Raw genomic sequence first — 13,800 nt, 5'->3', positions numbered from 1 at the left:
TCTTTTTAAAACTAAGAATAAAATTATTGGTTGACAAGAAACAGAACAGTGTCATTTCTTTTACTATGTTTAGATAAAATATTTTAATGACACTAAAAAAAAAAGTTGCATACCAAAGAATTTTCTTTGTGAAGAAAAAATCCTTCCATTTTGTTTATGTGCATATGCATGAAAAAATTCTGGAATTAATTTCTTTTCAATATGAATAGGAAGTATAAGAATGTTCATAGGAATCCAAGGGATTTTCTAAAGAAAAAGGTTGGGAACGCCTGTCTTAGACCTATTGTTTTACTAAGTTATTTTTTGTCCCACAATGGAAGCTAGGAGGCAGAAGACTTGAGATGCAGTGTTGGCTCTTTTGTCCTAAAGTCAAGTCTTGGGTAAGTCATCTCCCTTTAGTTTCCTCATTTGTCAAATGAGTGGATGGATGATTGCTAAGGCCCCTTCCAGCTATAACACTCTCTGTCTCTTGAGGGAAGAGCAGAAGGCCTGCAACTATAAGTAGTACATGTCCAACTAGGAAAACCTATTCTCCATCATTTCTATGCTTATTGTGTCCCAGTAGAAGTGACCACACTGGGATCAATTCCATTCAATTAACTATAGACAACTTTTAGACAACAAGAAACAAATCAGCCAAGTTAGAGAGAATCCTTTAAGCTTACCTCCCAGAGATGCTGGGTGTTTCTGACAGCTCCTGCCTGCACCTTTTCTGGGGGGAGAAGCACTCCCTGAAAGGGTCCGATCCAGGTGCCCTGCTGGATTCTCTGTGCAGCACAGATACCATACGCCAGGCCTGGAACGGTGCTGGTGCACAGACACACTTCTCGAGGCAGGTCTCGAAGCCACTCGGGCATCTCTGGCGGGGGCGCAGCGGCGGCCGTGCTACTGGTACCCACCAGACGGCGAAGGGAGTGCAGGGGGCCGTGCATGGGGCATTCGCCATTACGGTTGTCAGCGCACATGTCGCAACCTAAGGAGTAAAAAGGAGGACAGAGGGATTAGGGAGAGGAGAGAGGCGTGGAGAAAGAGAAAGGTTTACCTAAAAAGCTTATTCATCCCTTTTTACCCGTACCACCAACCCCACTTTCCACCTCAGCCAAAAGATCGAACAGTTCTGCCTTGGGGTACGCTGTACTGAAAATAGTGCATCTCCTCCCTTTTCTTTCTCAAGGAAAGACTTGGGTACTTTCTTTTTGTGATCTTGAAGGCTTGCCCTAAATCTGATCAGCTTCTGGATTAAATTCTTTATTGACGGACCTACAGTAATCTAAAAACCAAGTGTCAACAAGAAAATATTTGTTGCACTTGAGACTTTCGCCCTCTCTAGGCCTCGAGTGTGGCATCCTAACTGGTGTTGAAGCTGGTGTTTTCTCTCCTTCTTTTCTGTCTTTCTTTCCCTCCAACCTCCTCTTCTCTTTCTCTTTTCCTTTCTTCCCCCTTCTCCTCCCTCTTCACTGTTTTCTTCCTCCTGTCTCTATCTCTCCCTGACTTTCCATAGTTGGAGATGGCAATAGCTGTCTCTGCCGACATTGTTTAATTGCACTTTTAAGATTTTTCTTCTGGAGTTAAGACTAGGAATCTCAGTAACTGGTATATAGTGAAATTGATCACTATCGGAACTAGATCTTTTAAGTTTTTCTTTCTTTGTTTCTTTCTTTCTTTAAAGCTTTGAAGCTGATTCCTCTTACAATCAAAAATATCCCCTTAAGGAGGCAGTGAGGGGAAGGCCCTGAAGAGTCCTATTTGACTGTGCAATAATCTTTTCTGTTGCCCAATAAAAGACCCTCAGTCTGGGGAAACCGTTCTGTCAAACAACTTCGTATTCAGAAATATAATTCCAACAACTAAAAAGTGGTTGATCTGCTTTTGGTTAGTTCTTTCTGGCCCTTTAAGTTTGTTATCCCGGTCCTTGATGGCGGAAAAAAGTCACCCCTGTCAATTGTGGGGTTATTGTAGGAGTATTGTTATGCTTGTTAGCGAGTCTTCGGCTTCATGTGAAATACTTGAACAGGGCATTTTTAAAGGAAGAAATGTAAACTCTTTAGGCTTAAAGAAAACGTTGGGTTTCGAACTGTTCTTGTTGTTTTAACTTTTGAACTTTTTTCTTCTTTGCTTCCCTCATCTCCGGAAACTAGACAGAGTAATGAAATATTCCAAGGCATTATACGAAGATGGAATACTTTGTTACACCCGGAAAATGAAATTTAACTACTGTTGCTGTCGCCGCTGCGGCCACATACTCCTACTGGAGCCCTCCTGGAGGAGTGAAAAACATAGTCCATTCATGATATACAAATTGTCTTTCTTTCAAAGGGATAGTGTGGGGCGGGGGGGAAGAGAAAGAGAGACAGACAGGCAATGACAGATAGACAGACAGAAAAGAAGAGGAGGGGGGAGGGACAGAGACCGAGATAGAGACAGAGACAAAGAGAGACAAACAGACGGGGGAGGGGGGAGCGAAGAAGTGGGGAAGAATTTCAGGCTAGAAAAGAAGCAGAGCGCACCAAAAACCTCATTCTGTTTGGGCCCTTCCGATTCACTTCGCACCCGCCCCTCTCTACCGGAGTCCTGGAGGTTTTGCAAGCAACCTCTAGACCAGCCCAGTTGGGAGCAAGTAGGCACAGGGGGCTGGGGCCGCCTTGTCTCCTGCGAGAGCTCTGTGGTTATTAATGGGCTTCACGGAGACGTGTGGTCTGCTAGCCCCCTCCGCTTTCCGACCAGGCACTGGAGAGTCCAGCCCCTGGGGCCAGCCAGCTCCAAACTTGCCTCATCCTTTCTTTGGTTTTCCTGGAATACCTCTAAGTCAAGTCCTCCCACCTCTATCCATACCCTGGTCCCACCTTTCACTGAGGCAGAAGAAAGGCAAGGCTTCCAACCCAGACTGATACCATCGACAGACAAAATGCCACGAAACTTAAGCGCTGCTAACCCCAGAACGAAACAAACTGAATTAGGGAGCTGCTCTAGAGCCTTGAGTCCCTGAATCAATATCTTTTATTTTAATTTTCCCACTTTTCAAGTCCCTAGGAGAACTTCTCTGATTTTGTAATCCTGTCTGCATAGCCTTCCCCAAGAGAGGTAAACTTGCACCCAACCAGTACAAATTATCTCAGAGAAATTGGATGTCATCATCTTTTATCATCAGAGTTAAATGTATGAGCTTGGGTCAGTCCCACTCCTACTCTGAATTTCCTAATATGTAAAATGAAGTTTCCTAGTTTGTAAAATGAGGATAATAAAACTTTGTTCTATTTCCCAGAGTTGTGTTAAAGATCAGATGAGTCATTCTAGCACTTTGTAAACCTTTAAGCACTATTTTATATACCAGCTCTTATTATTAAACCTTTATTGAAGGAGTCAGCTAGCACCCTTGGGCAGCTCTTGAGTTCTTATCCATCTGTGCTAGGAGTTTGAAGCTACTACGGAGACTAAATAAGCACACAGGGCAGTTCACAACTTCATTCTGGTCACTTTCCTCGGGAAGTAACAGCACTCAGATTCTGATAAAATGCCCTAAATGTTCCTCAGTAAGACTGAGATGGTGCAACAATTACTGAAATTCAGAGTAATTGAAGTTTAACTATCACCATTCCCCACATAACTTTTAACAAAATAAATCCTGGATGGTTTATATTGTTTTCAATGTTCTTGCAGCTGAATTCACATTATAATTTATTTGTCAAAAGAACTTCTGTTCTTACTCTTCCAGTCATTAAGTATGTGAAAAGGTGGGGGAGGGGTGGTAAATAAGAATTGTTTCAATTTTGTATTTCTATGTCCAAGGTCTATCACAGTGGCTGGCACATAGTAGGTGCTTGATAAATGGATTAATCACTTTAAATTGTTTTAACAATTTTAGAAGGCCCCTGACTTACAGCTACTCAGCTAAAAAGTATGATGACATCCCTTTTCTGAGGAATAATTCATTAATTTTAAATAGAAATTGCTGTTTTCTCGGGATTTCTTCTCTTCTTTAAATAGAAATTAGGTTTACCTCATTGGGGCTATTTTATATGTCTCAGAGACATCTCAGCAGAAATACCTTCCTCTCAGTCAGTCATTCTCTGCATAAAATGTGTGTGACTCTTTGGGTCCCAGATTTTACCAAAAGGCAAGTAGAAAATAAAATTTCTCCTACTATCTAATTGGTCCAGCCACATTTCATATTCTGCCTCAGATGATTGATGAAGAAAACTACAAATATAAGTGATCACATTCAGAAGGAAGAGATGAGTCCTGTATCAGTATGATAGGTAAATATGAAATCTAATAAATGGGGTAAAAAGTTTAGATTTCTATGTCCAAAACCAAGACTCAATAGAATGAAAATATTTCATCTGAATAACTATTTTGGGGGCTGTTGAAAAAACTGAAGTCTGGATTGGGTAACAGGGATCCTTTTGCCTCATTCCCACAATCTTATGTTTGGACAGATTAAAATAAAAATATGAATGGGAAAATAAATAGATAACATTAGTAATTTTTTTAAATGCCCAGAATCTGAAGATCTTTCAGCACCTTAGCAAAAAATAGCTAAAAAACAAATGACAATAAGCAAAGGCAATTTGCCCATGAAAATAAAAATAAATCACCCAAGGGAGTTACTTAGATGACTTTCCCTTTCTGGTTCACTCAATAAGGCTATGTTGAAGGCAAGAATATTTAGTGTTCCCTCTTCAGACAGCCTGAATCACTGACAGTAGATATATTTGATACAGGAGACACATTTCTTTTTCACTTCCAACACAACCAATATCACACTATTTTGTGGATTGTAGAATCATTAATCTAGACCTGAGAAAGACCTTAGGGCCAATTTAGTCCAATGTCCTTATTTTTCAGGTTAAGAAACTGAGACCCAGGGAAGGTAAGTGGCTTGATCACAGTCACAGAAATAGGAAGCTGGAGGTAGGGAAATGGTATTTGAATCCAGATCATTTGACTCAAGAGCCAGCATCTTTCCTATTGTACTATATTGATACATAAAATAATTTCAAAAGCTTTGTGCCTCAGCTACCAACCAAAAGACTTAACAGGATTTTAAAGGCATGTAAAATTCATGGCAACACACACACACACACACACACACACACACACACACACACACCCCATATCTCCAAGAAGCAATCTGCAGAGAGAGATAGTGTATTTTATGGGAAAAATATTAGATCCTTATCTACCTGACCTTGAGAATCACTGAACTTCTTGAAGCTTCATCTTCTTCAACTATGAAACTGGCACAAAAATACTTATAATACCTATCTCATATGATTGATTTGGGTAAAATATTTTGTAAATCTTAAAATCCTAGAGAAATGTAGGTTATTATTATATCTCCAATATATTGTATTTCACAGCATCACCGTGTGACATATGATGGAAACAATAATAGGATTTTGCAGATGAGAAACTAAAGCTCCTGAGAACTGGAAAGTGTCTGAATCAGTAAGACAACCACTTTTCACTTATGATATCTACAACATGATGTATTACTGTCATTTATGATATATGTATATATAGTGAGAGGCAAAACAGAGCTGTCCAGAAAGACATAAATCCAAGATCTGACTATGACACATACTGACTGTGTGATCCTAGACAAGTCACTTACCATTTCAATGCTCTAGGCAACTTATTAAAACGATAAATTACAAAGAAGTTGTTTATCTGCATCGATAGAAGGACACTCCTCATATAAGAATTACTTATAGCAGTGAAATCACAGTTCATAGTTCTACGTTGTATAGTAGGATTTGGAAAAGGGAGGGGAGAAACTTTGGCCAAATACTATTAAAACACATTAAGATGCATTTTACTTTTTCACATTATAAAATCTCTTTAGTTGTTAAAGGTATTTAAATTTTACCTTTTACTTTTTATTATTAAAGGAATTTGATGATATCTGATTTTTTAGATGAAACAGCTAATTATCTATTTTGGAAAAATAGAATCTATAGAAGCAAATGATGTATCCAAGTGTTTTCAAGCATGCCATCTGTGAAGACCCATAGGAAAGTTTAGGGGGGAAGCCTTGTACACTTCATACACTTCTACGAAAGCATGATATGCCAAAATAAATATATTCTCATTCATGGAAATTATGACAGATAGAACGGCATCTCTATAATTAGAGAGGTTGTAGACATAAAAACATCAAAAAAAATTTCCTTGATATTGAAAGATAGACATTTTTATATATTCTTATGACACAGTAGCTTGAAAGCCACTTTAATCCAAAGATGTTTCTTTTGGTAGGAGTTCCTAAACATGAAGTTCATGGCCCTATTTCTGTCTAGAATATGTCCTTTTGTTTAATGATCTAGTGCAGAATGCCTCTCACAATATCTAGATCATTAATATGTGGGTTATAAAGAGCACCTCTACCTATGCTCACCAAATCCAAATGTTCACAAAGATACATTAGAAAAGTGACCATGTTTTTGATTGTTTATTTGTTTGAATTTGGATTTCCTATCATCTCAGAAATTTTTTAAACTGTATTCATTACCAGGCTGACTGAAAATTTTACTATATTGTTAAAGGAAGATTCTCTTTATAAGAGGTAAACTTTTTTCCTTTGAAAGCTTCTTTGTTTCCACCATGACCTTCAATTTCCTTAACTTATTGTCACCCTTAGCTGTTAAAACAAGGTTAATTAATAAGCATTAATGGAAATGAATGAATGACAGGTCCCAAGAGAACAGGACAAAAAGCACCAGTCTGAGTGAGGACCTCAGCTTTGTTGGCTCCAAGCTATAGATCTTATGTGACTATTTAAGGTATTCTATCAGTAGCCCAGTAGTCCCTGTTTCAGGGGCCAGTCTCTGTAAGCCAGACCCAGCAGGGTCCAGGAGCCATCCAGTCTCACAGATCCTCTCTTAGACCTTAGATGTTCCTTCACAGATACCCAGCAAAAGCTGCAGGCATGCAGCCGAGTGGCAGCTACTGATCTGTGCCAGGGAGAAACAAAGACAAACAGGCAGAAAGAGAGACAGAGAATAAGAGAAACAGGGAGACTTCAGTGTCTCTACTAGGTGGATAAGGGGGCATAGGCTGTATATGTGGGTACATTGTGTATTTGAGAATTGCACATGACATCTCTCTGTGTGTTTGCATATGTACTTAAAAGGGTGTCTATTGTCCACTTGAGTGGAGAAGGGAGGGGGAAAGGTCATTGGAGAGAAGTAATTTGCCCCTTGGGAACACTGTATATTATAGTAGTCTTCCTCAATCTCTCTTTCTCACCAAATCTCACTGTCAGCCATCAATGCTTTCCTTTCCTCTCCATCACTTCACCTCTCCAGTTTCCTGGGGTGGGAGGGGGGAGGGGGTAAAGGAAAGGGACTGCTATCTTGCTATTAAATATTTTCTTTTGGAGTTTTGGGTGCTATGCTCCTTGTCCAAGTTTTCAGCTCCATCACAACTTTCATTCTCCCTAATTATCTTTCTCCCACTATCCCTTCCACCATGTCTGGCATTTTCCTTTGAATAAGCACAGGTTCACTTCTATGAAGCTCAGATTAGAAATCAGACAACAGAAGAGGTTATCTGGGAAATAATGAGGAGAGCTGTTTCTCTGAGAAGGAAAAATGCAGACATAAGAGTAGTTCAAACAATCATTATTTCTCAAAGGGTCTTTTGGAAAGACTTTGAAAAACAATAAAACATAACCATACACTTGAAGATAAAAGGGAGTGGTCCCTTCTTCAGAATGGCTTTAGGATAGCAACCTCCCTCTGATTATGCACATATGTATGTGGATATTGTATATTTATGTATGCATACATAATGGAAGATAGCAGAAGATTTGAGAGGAAATGTTGATTTTATTTGTCTTTGAATGACTATTAATAAATTAAATTTGAGTGAGAGTAGCCTGGGTTGAGAGAATATTGTGTGTAGATAAACCTTACTGCCCCCTGCCCCTAAGAGACCCCCATATACAATGTAGAGATGATGAATAGGAGCTGAGAGAGAAGATCGAAGCCAGGTCTGTGCTGGCTCTACTCTCTCCTACAAAACTATAGGGCAATTAATTGTGGCTTGTCCCCTCATCCTTCATCTCCTTGTGGCACATATCGATGGAGATTACTGCTGATGGACCATTTTATCACCTTAAATAAACAGTCACCACCTTTTCTAACCTCAACCTAATATATGGCTATATGTTCTGTTTAAGGCGCTGGATAACTAATGATATAAAATAGCTAAATCATATATGTTATCAGATCTTCTGGACATTCGCATGAGAAGAAAAAAAAAGAGAAAAGAAAAAAATAGAACAATGGCAAAAATCAAAACTCCAAATGCAAATGTCTGATACTTGGGATCAGTCTCTAAAGCTAAACACACTGCTTTACCATTAATTGACTAGTATGCTGAGTTTATACAAGCTACTTGACTGGGTAACATTAGTTTTACCCAACAAATTTATTATGTAGCCGTTTATTGCATCATGATTAATAGTTATCAGTACATCCACAATGAAAGCCTTTTTTCCCCTAAAGATAAAGGAATAGGCTACAAGGGGATAAGAAAATATTCACACCTTTTGTGGTCTTTTTACTCCTTTCCTGTCACCTGACAATTTGACAAATAGTATTTGGTTTTGATTTTCTAATCTCTTCCTTGTCCCTCATCTCTGTGCACAATCACCACAATCACTCCCACATACACCCAGTGATTCAACTTTGCTGAAAGTCCATGTTCTTCAGAGTCAGTAGTGGGGAGAATATAGGACTGAAAACAAGTTTTTAAAAATCTCTTTAAAATGGCAAAGGTATCTGTGCTTAAGTCACATGGCAATTCCTAATTTCTTTTAAAAACAAGGCAAAGTATCAAATTATGAACTAGCTAATTTTTCCAGTTTAGGTACCAATAATGGAAAATCCTTCTCAAAGAGATATTTAATTTTCTTTTTTATGGTACTGATAGAAAAAAAAATCAGCAAAAAAAAGTTATTCTGAAACATTGAGTCACTAACAAGAGAAATAATGTAAAATTCAGGTTCTATTTATTTACAATACAAATTTATTTTAAAACCAAAACAAAAGGGAAGTTTTGCAGGGATTACAACAGTTATGAGTCAGCAACAGTCTCATTTAATAGAGACAATATAAAACCTTTACTTTAAAATACATAAGCCTAAATGAATTATAAAAGTGTTATTGAAATAACAGTGAGTGGAAAAGTGATGAACTGATGTATGATTTATGCACTTAATTAGTAAAGAAACAACAATTATAAAAGGAGTTAGACAATATAGAAAATGGTTGGGCTCTTTTGGTTGGATAGAACGAATTTTCAAATGTTTTGTGTACACATAACAAACTTCTCATTTGTCACCTGATACCAAACCTCAAAACTAAGGTGTTAATCTGTGCTATGGGAAACTATCAACACTTGTTAATATAATTAATATAATTCAGAGAAGTTGTTTTTTAATGTGTATGTTCTTTTATATAAGGGGTAAAAAATTATTGCTTTTTTTAAAAAGGATAATAGAAATGAAACAATAAACTGAAGTCTTCATTTTGTTAAAAATGGAGACATAACAACAGAACAGAAGAAAATCTGTATATAAAAATGTTATACCTCACCCTACATCCCCAGCCCCTCTCTTCACAACCCAAACACAGGCATCCTTCTAAATGTTTCCCTAAGTATCCACGTGTTGCCTCTTCTTGCAAATCGGATTTTCAATTAGCAGACACACCAATGCCGGTAACCCCTTCCAAGAAAGTACAGAAATAAAAAACAAAACAAAAACATTTGGTAGTCTTTGATTTTCTGAATTTCTTTAGACTCTCCTATTTAAAAACAATCACTTCTCACTTCATCAGTGTAAAACACATTCCACTGTTTGAAATAACCACCTCACGCAGCTCAAGGAAGATCCTGAACCCGAACTTGGAAATCATGCCTCCCAAGTCACAGGACTATTCTAGACAGTTTGCCATTTTATTCTCAATTGTCTTTTAATTAGCAAACTATCTGATGTGTTGTTTGTTCTAATAAAATAGTGCTTTTCCCATTTATCTTCTAGATCCTGCTTCCACCCTCCTCTTTGCATTTAACAAGGGATCCCTTTAAGATTTATTAAGTCCTTACCATACTTTTAGCACAACCAAAGTAAAATTAGCACAAGTACAGATGTATTTTTTAAATGATTATTTTCTTTGGCTTCAAGGAGAAGATATCTGGGCAATAAATGTTCAATATGTTCAATATCAATAGATTAATGAAGAATCTAAGACCCTACAACATTTCCTTTTCTGGTGACTAGGTTTCCTCTTAGTGAAAATGTATTAAGTTGCTCCTGAACTGTCCATCAATAAAAGTGTATAAGTACACTGTGGCAAACACAGTCTGAGAGTTCAGTTATCAAGCTCCAATGTTCTTCATAAAATCCTATGTCAATTTTCTGAGGAGACAAACTACAGGCTCTGCGAAGTACTTAGCAGAGTCCGATTATTATTTCATTCCACTTGCTCAGCAGAAATGCTTTTTCTGAAGTCCTGTTTAATCTTTTATCTGACAGATTTTTAAAACTACTTTGAAAAGGATACAATTTTCTTAATGAGTTTGTCGGTGACTATAAGTTGTATTTTTAAATTCATTTAAGAGGATGCTATTCATGAGGCCGTATTTTCTGCATCCTTAAATTTAAGAGCCTTCAAATCCAGAACAAAATTAGAAAGGGATTTTTGCTTGTTTGTTTGCCTTATTTGTTTTGTTTTATCTTTTAAAACTTCTCTAAGAAGCAAGGCAAGAAGGGGGGAAATATATCTATTTGTTGACTTGTTAGGTTTGAATGTTGTTTTTAAATATATATATCCATCACATAATTTCCTCACTTTCCCCTCAGCTACAGTCATAATTTACTTTGCACTGATCAATATAATCAAATTTATGTACCCTAACACTAGTCTGATTCACATATTACAATGGAAATTATGAGTTTGTTGACACTTCAATCATCTATTAATGAATGTCTTATATCGAATTAAAAAGTTTCAGGTAAGAACGTGCTTCAAGAAATAACAGCTTACAAAATATAATAGAAAGAGGACTGGGAATATGGTATTAAAACTTTTCTTATATAGTACAGAGGGAAATGAAATAGTATTTGCAGGAATGTTGATTTTAGAAATCTCATATTGCTTTCAATTTGAGAACCTCTTAACCTATTCTTAATATTATGTACAGAGGTCACTGAAAGTATATTTAACACTTGTAAGATCTATAAACAAAAGGTGTAACTTATCGTAACTTCTGAGGACAACAAAAAGACACTGATGTAAGTCAATATCCATTTTTGGTCATCACTCAAAATTTTTCTCTAAAATCTCAAAATGCTTTTTTAAATTTTAATTGCTTGTCCAGGAATCATTGATAAATTGGTTCTGGCGGTTAATTTGATATATGACGTATATGCCCGAGAGGTAAGGAAATGCTTTTTATATTAAATTCCAATATCCTACATCTCGCCAGACAATAATAATAAAATAATAAACTTTCAGATATTATTGACGCTAACAAGGTCTGCAAGACTACCGAGATGAAGGCAGGAAGGGGGCAGACCCGAGCCCTACTCGAAGAAATGAAAACTTTGGGGTTGCCTGTCTCATCTGAGAAGTAGGTATTTTTCTTCTCTCTCTTCTTTTTTAATGATGAATTTCAAAGTAATCCCCTGCCCATTGCGTTTGCCACAGTTTAATCTAAGAGACAAAAACAGTTCTCAGAGATCTGTCTTAAAAAAAAAAAAATGAGGTTGCTTTTATCCTACTGCTATCTCAAAGCCCCAAAAAGAAGCTTCCGAACCACTAACACCAAGGAATTTGCAAGGAAGGTCCGAATTTCCATCTTTCCCAAGAGATTAGAAGGGTCATTAAGCAACCACCGCACTCTCGTACACACTCTCCGTCCTCAACTCCTCACCAGCTCAAGGATTCAAAGATTATGAATCCTCCTGCTCGGGTGCAAATGACAAGTCTTTCTCCCCTTGTTGTTCTCCCACCCCATTCCAACTCTTACGTCCCAACTTCTATGTATTCGTCCCCGCAAAGTCCTGAAAGCTGAGTTTTTGGCTGTCCCAAATATCTTTATTCTATCTATTCTAGAAACTATAGTTGCTTTGGGTTGTAAGTGAAGGTAAAGGAAATCATGGGAGACTTCTCCGTCCACCATCACTATCCTCCGCCCGTGCCAGAAAACTTTTACAATAGCATGACCAGGAAACCAGGGAATTGGGGGAGCCAGACATTTCCCATTCTCTCCTCCCAGGCCGTTTTTGCCCAGCGCACCCTGCAGAGACCGAACTAAGCCCTACAAGAGTGGGAGAAGAGGAGGGATTAGAGAGGGCGCTACATACGGTTATTGGGGTCGCTGGTGTGTTGGTTGAGGGGTATGATCTCCATGCGCTGCTGTCCGTACAGGTAATAGTCCAGCTCCTCTGCTGTGCAGCGGAATCGTGTGACTCCCCTGTCGCAGGCGGCGGCCCCGCTGCTACACTTAGAGCCGGAGCCCGAGCAGGAGCCGACACACAAGTCCTTGCCCTGCAGAGCTCCCGAGGGCAGCACCTCGGAGCTGGAGAGCGGCGCGAAGACCGGGAGCTGCGCCACTGGCAGAGCGGCCAGTCCGGCCAGGGAGGCTGCAGTGGCCGCAGAAGCGGCGGCGCAGGACGAAGAGGCAGAGGCTGCGGTTGAGGTGGTCGAAGAAGCCGGAGTGGAGGAGGCGGAGGAGGCCGAAGAGGACAAGGAGGCAGGGCGCGGGCGGAAGCTGTCGGCCACGGTCTCAATGCGCTCGGGCGCCGGAGGCGGCAGGGGCAACGGCGGCGGCTGGCCCAAGACGCCGCCGCCGCCGCCGCCCTTGAGCGGGGCGCTCTGCGGGAAGAGTTGCTGCCAGTGCTGCAAGTAGGCTGGGTCCACTTTTAGGAAGGACGAACCTCCAGGGTCTCTGGGCTTGAGCATGTCGGATGCCTGAAGTTGGGGGAAGAGGGGCGGGGAAGGGAAGAAAAGAGTGAGCCGAGTTTAGGAAAAGCAGTCAGACTGGGAAAAGGATGGCCAAAGCAGACGCTGGGGAGGAGAAGAGGAGGAAGGAGAAGGAAAAGAGAGAGCTAGAGCTAAGTGCGGGTCCTAGCCCACTCCTGCCAGGTCCCAGAAGGAAGGATTGAGTTTCGAAGTGCTCAAAGAGAGGAGTCAAGGCTTCCAGAGTTCTGGGGACAATCTACAACTATCCCAACAGTTCCAGAAACCTCCCTTCCCCATCTCCTCACCCCTACCAGTCTCATTGCCAACTCCGAAGCCGTAGAAAGTTTGCTTCCAAATAGCAAAGCGAAGAGGGAAACGTAATTGCTTAATGGTGAGATTCTTCTGAACATCTTTGCCCTCCCCCCAAACTCTTTCCTAGACAGAACCGTTCCCTCTCTCCTCACTCTATACCCTGCATCCCCGACCCAGAGGAAGAAATCTGCGTTTCAGTAACTCTTCACTCTCACCAGTCTGACCACTAAAGAGCGAGCCTTCAATCAGGTTCTATGAGTATCAGAGCCACCGGAACTTAGCAACTTAGGACCACTCAACACCCAGTGCAGGAAAAAGGGAGTCTCCTTTCCACTCCCGTTATTCTCCCATCACCTCCCCACTCCACGCGACCCCCCGCCCCCTACCCTCTGTGGTCTTTTCTCAAGGGGTGTCGATTCCCGAATTTCGGTTGATACACCCCTCCCCCACCCCTTACCTGGGAACTGAGGGGTGCTGGACTTGGAGTGGAAAGCTGGAGGAAGACGACGAGTGT

General features: G+C 39.9%; 1 protein-coding gene across 1 annotated transcript in view; it reads right to left on the bottom strand.

Moving 5' to 3' along the window:
* PRDM6 (PR/SET domain 6) overlaps nucleotides 1-13,300 on the bottom strand; it is a 157,405-nt gene extending 144,105 nt beyond the window's left edge. Inside the window, exons 1-2 of the mRNA XM_051997960.1 lie at nucleotides 12,377-13,300; nucleotides 666-973 (exon numbers count right to left, since the gene is read on the bottom strand). Of these exons, the coding sequence (XP_051853920.1) occupies nucleotides 666-973; nucleotides 12,377-12,974 (906 nt within the window). The 5' untranslated portion in view covers nucleotides 12,975-13,300. The remainder of the gene's footprint in view (nucleotides 1-665; nucleotides 974-12,376) is intronic.
* Nucleotides 13,301-13,800: the final 500 nt, after the last annotated feature.

Source organism: Antechinus flavipes, chromosome 1 (assembly GCF_016432865.1).
Source record: "Antechinus flavipes isolate AdamAnt ecotype Samford, QLD, Australia chromosome 1, AdamAnt_v2, whole genome shotgun sequence".
In the NCBI taxonomy this organism is placed as follows: Eukaryota; Metazoa; Chordata; class Mammalia; order Dasyuromorphia; family Dasyuridae; genus Antechinus; species Antechinus flavipes.
The sequence above is the reverse complement of the archived record's forward strand: the minus strand, read 5'-3'. Positions and strand labels throughout refer to the sequence as shown.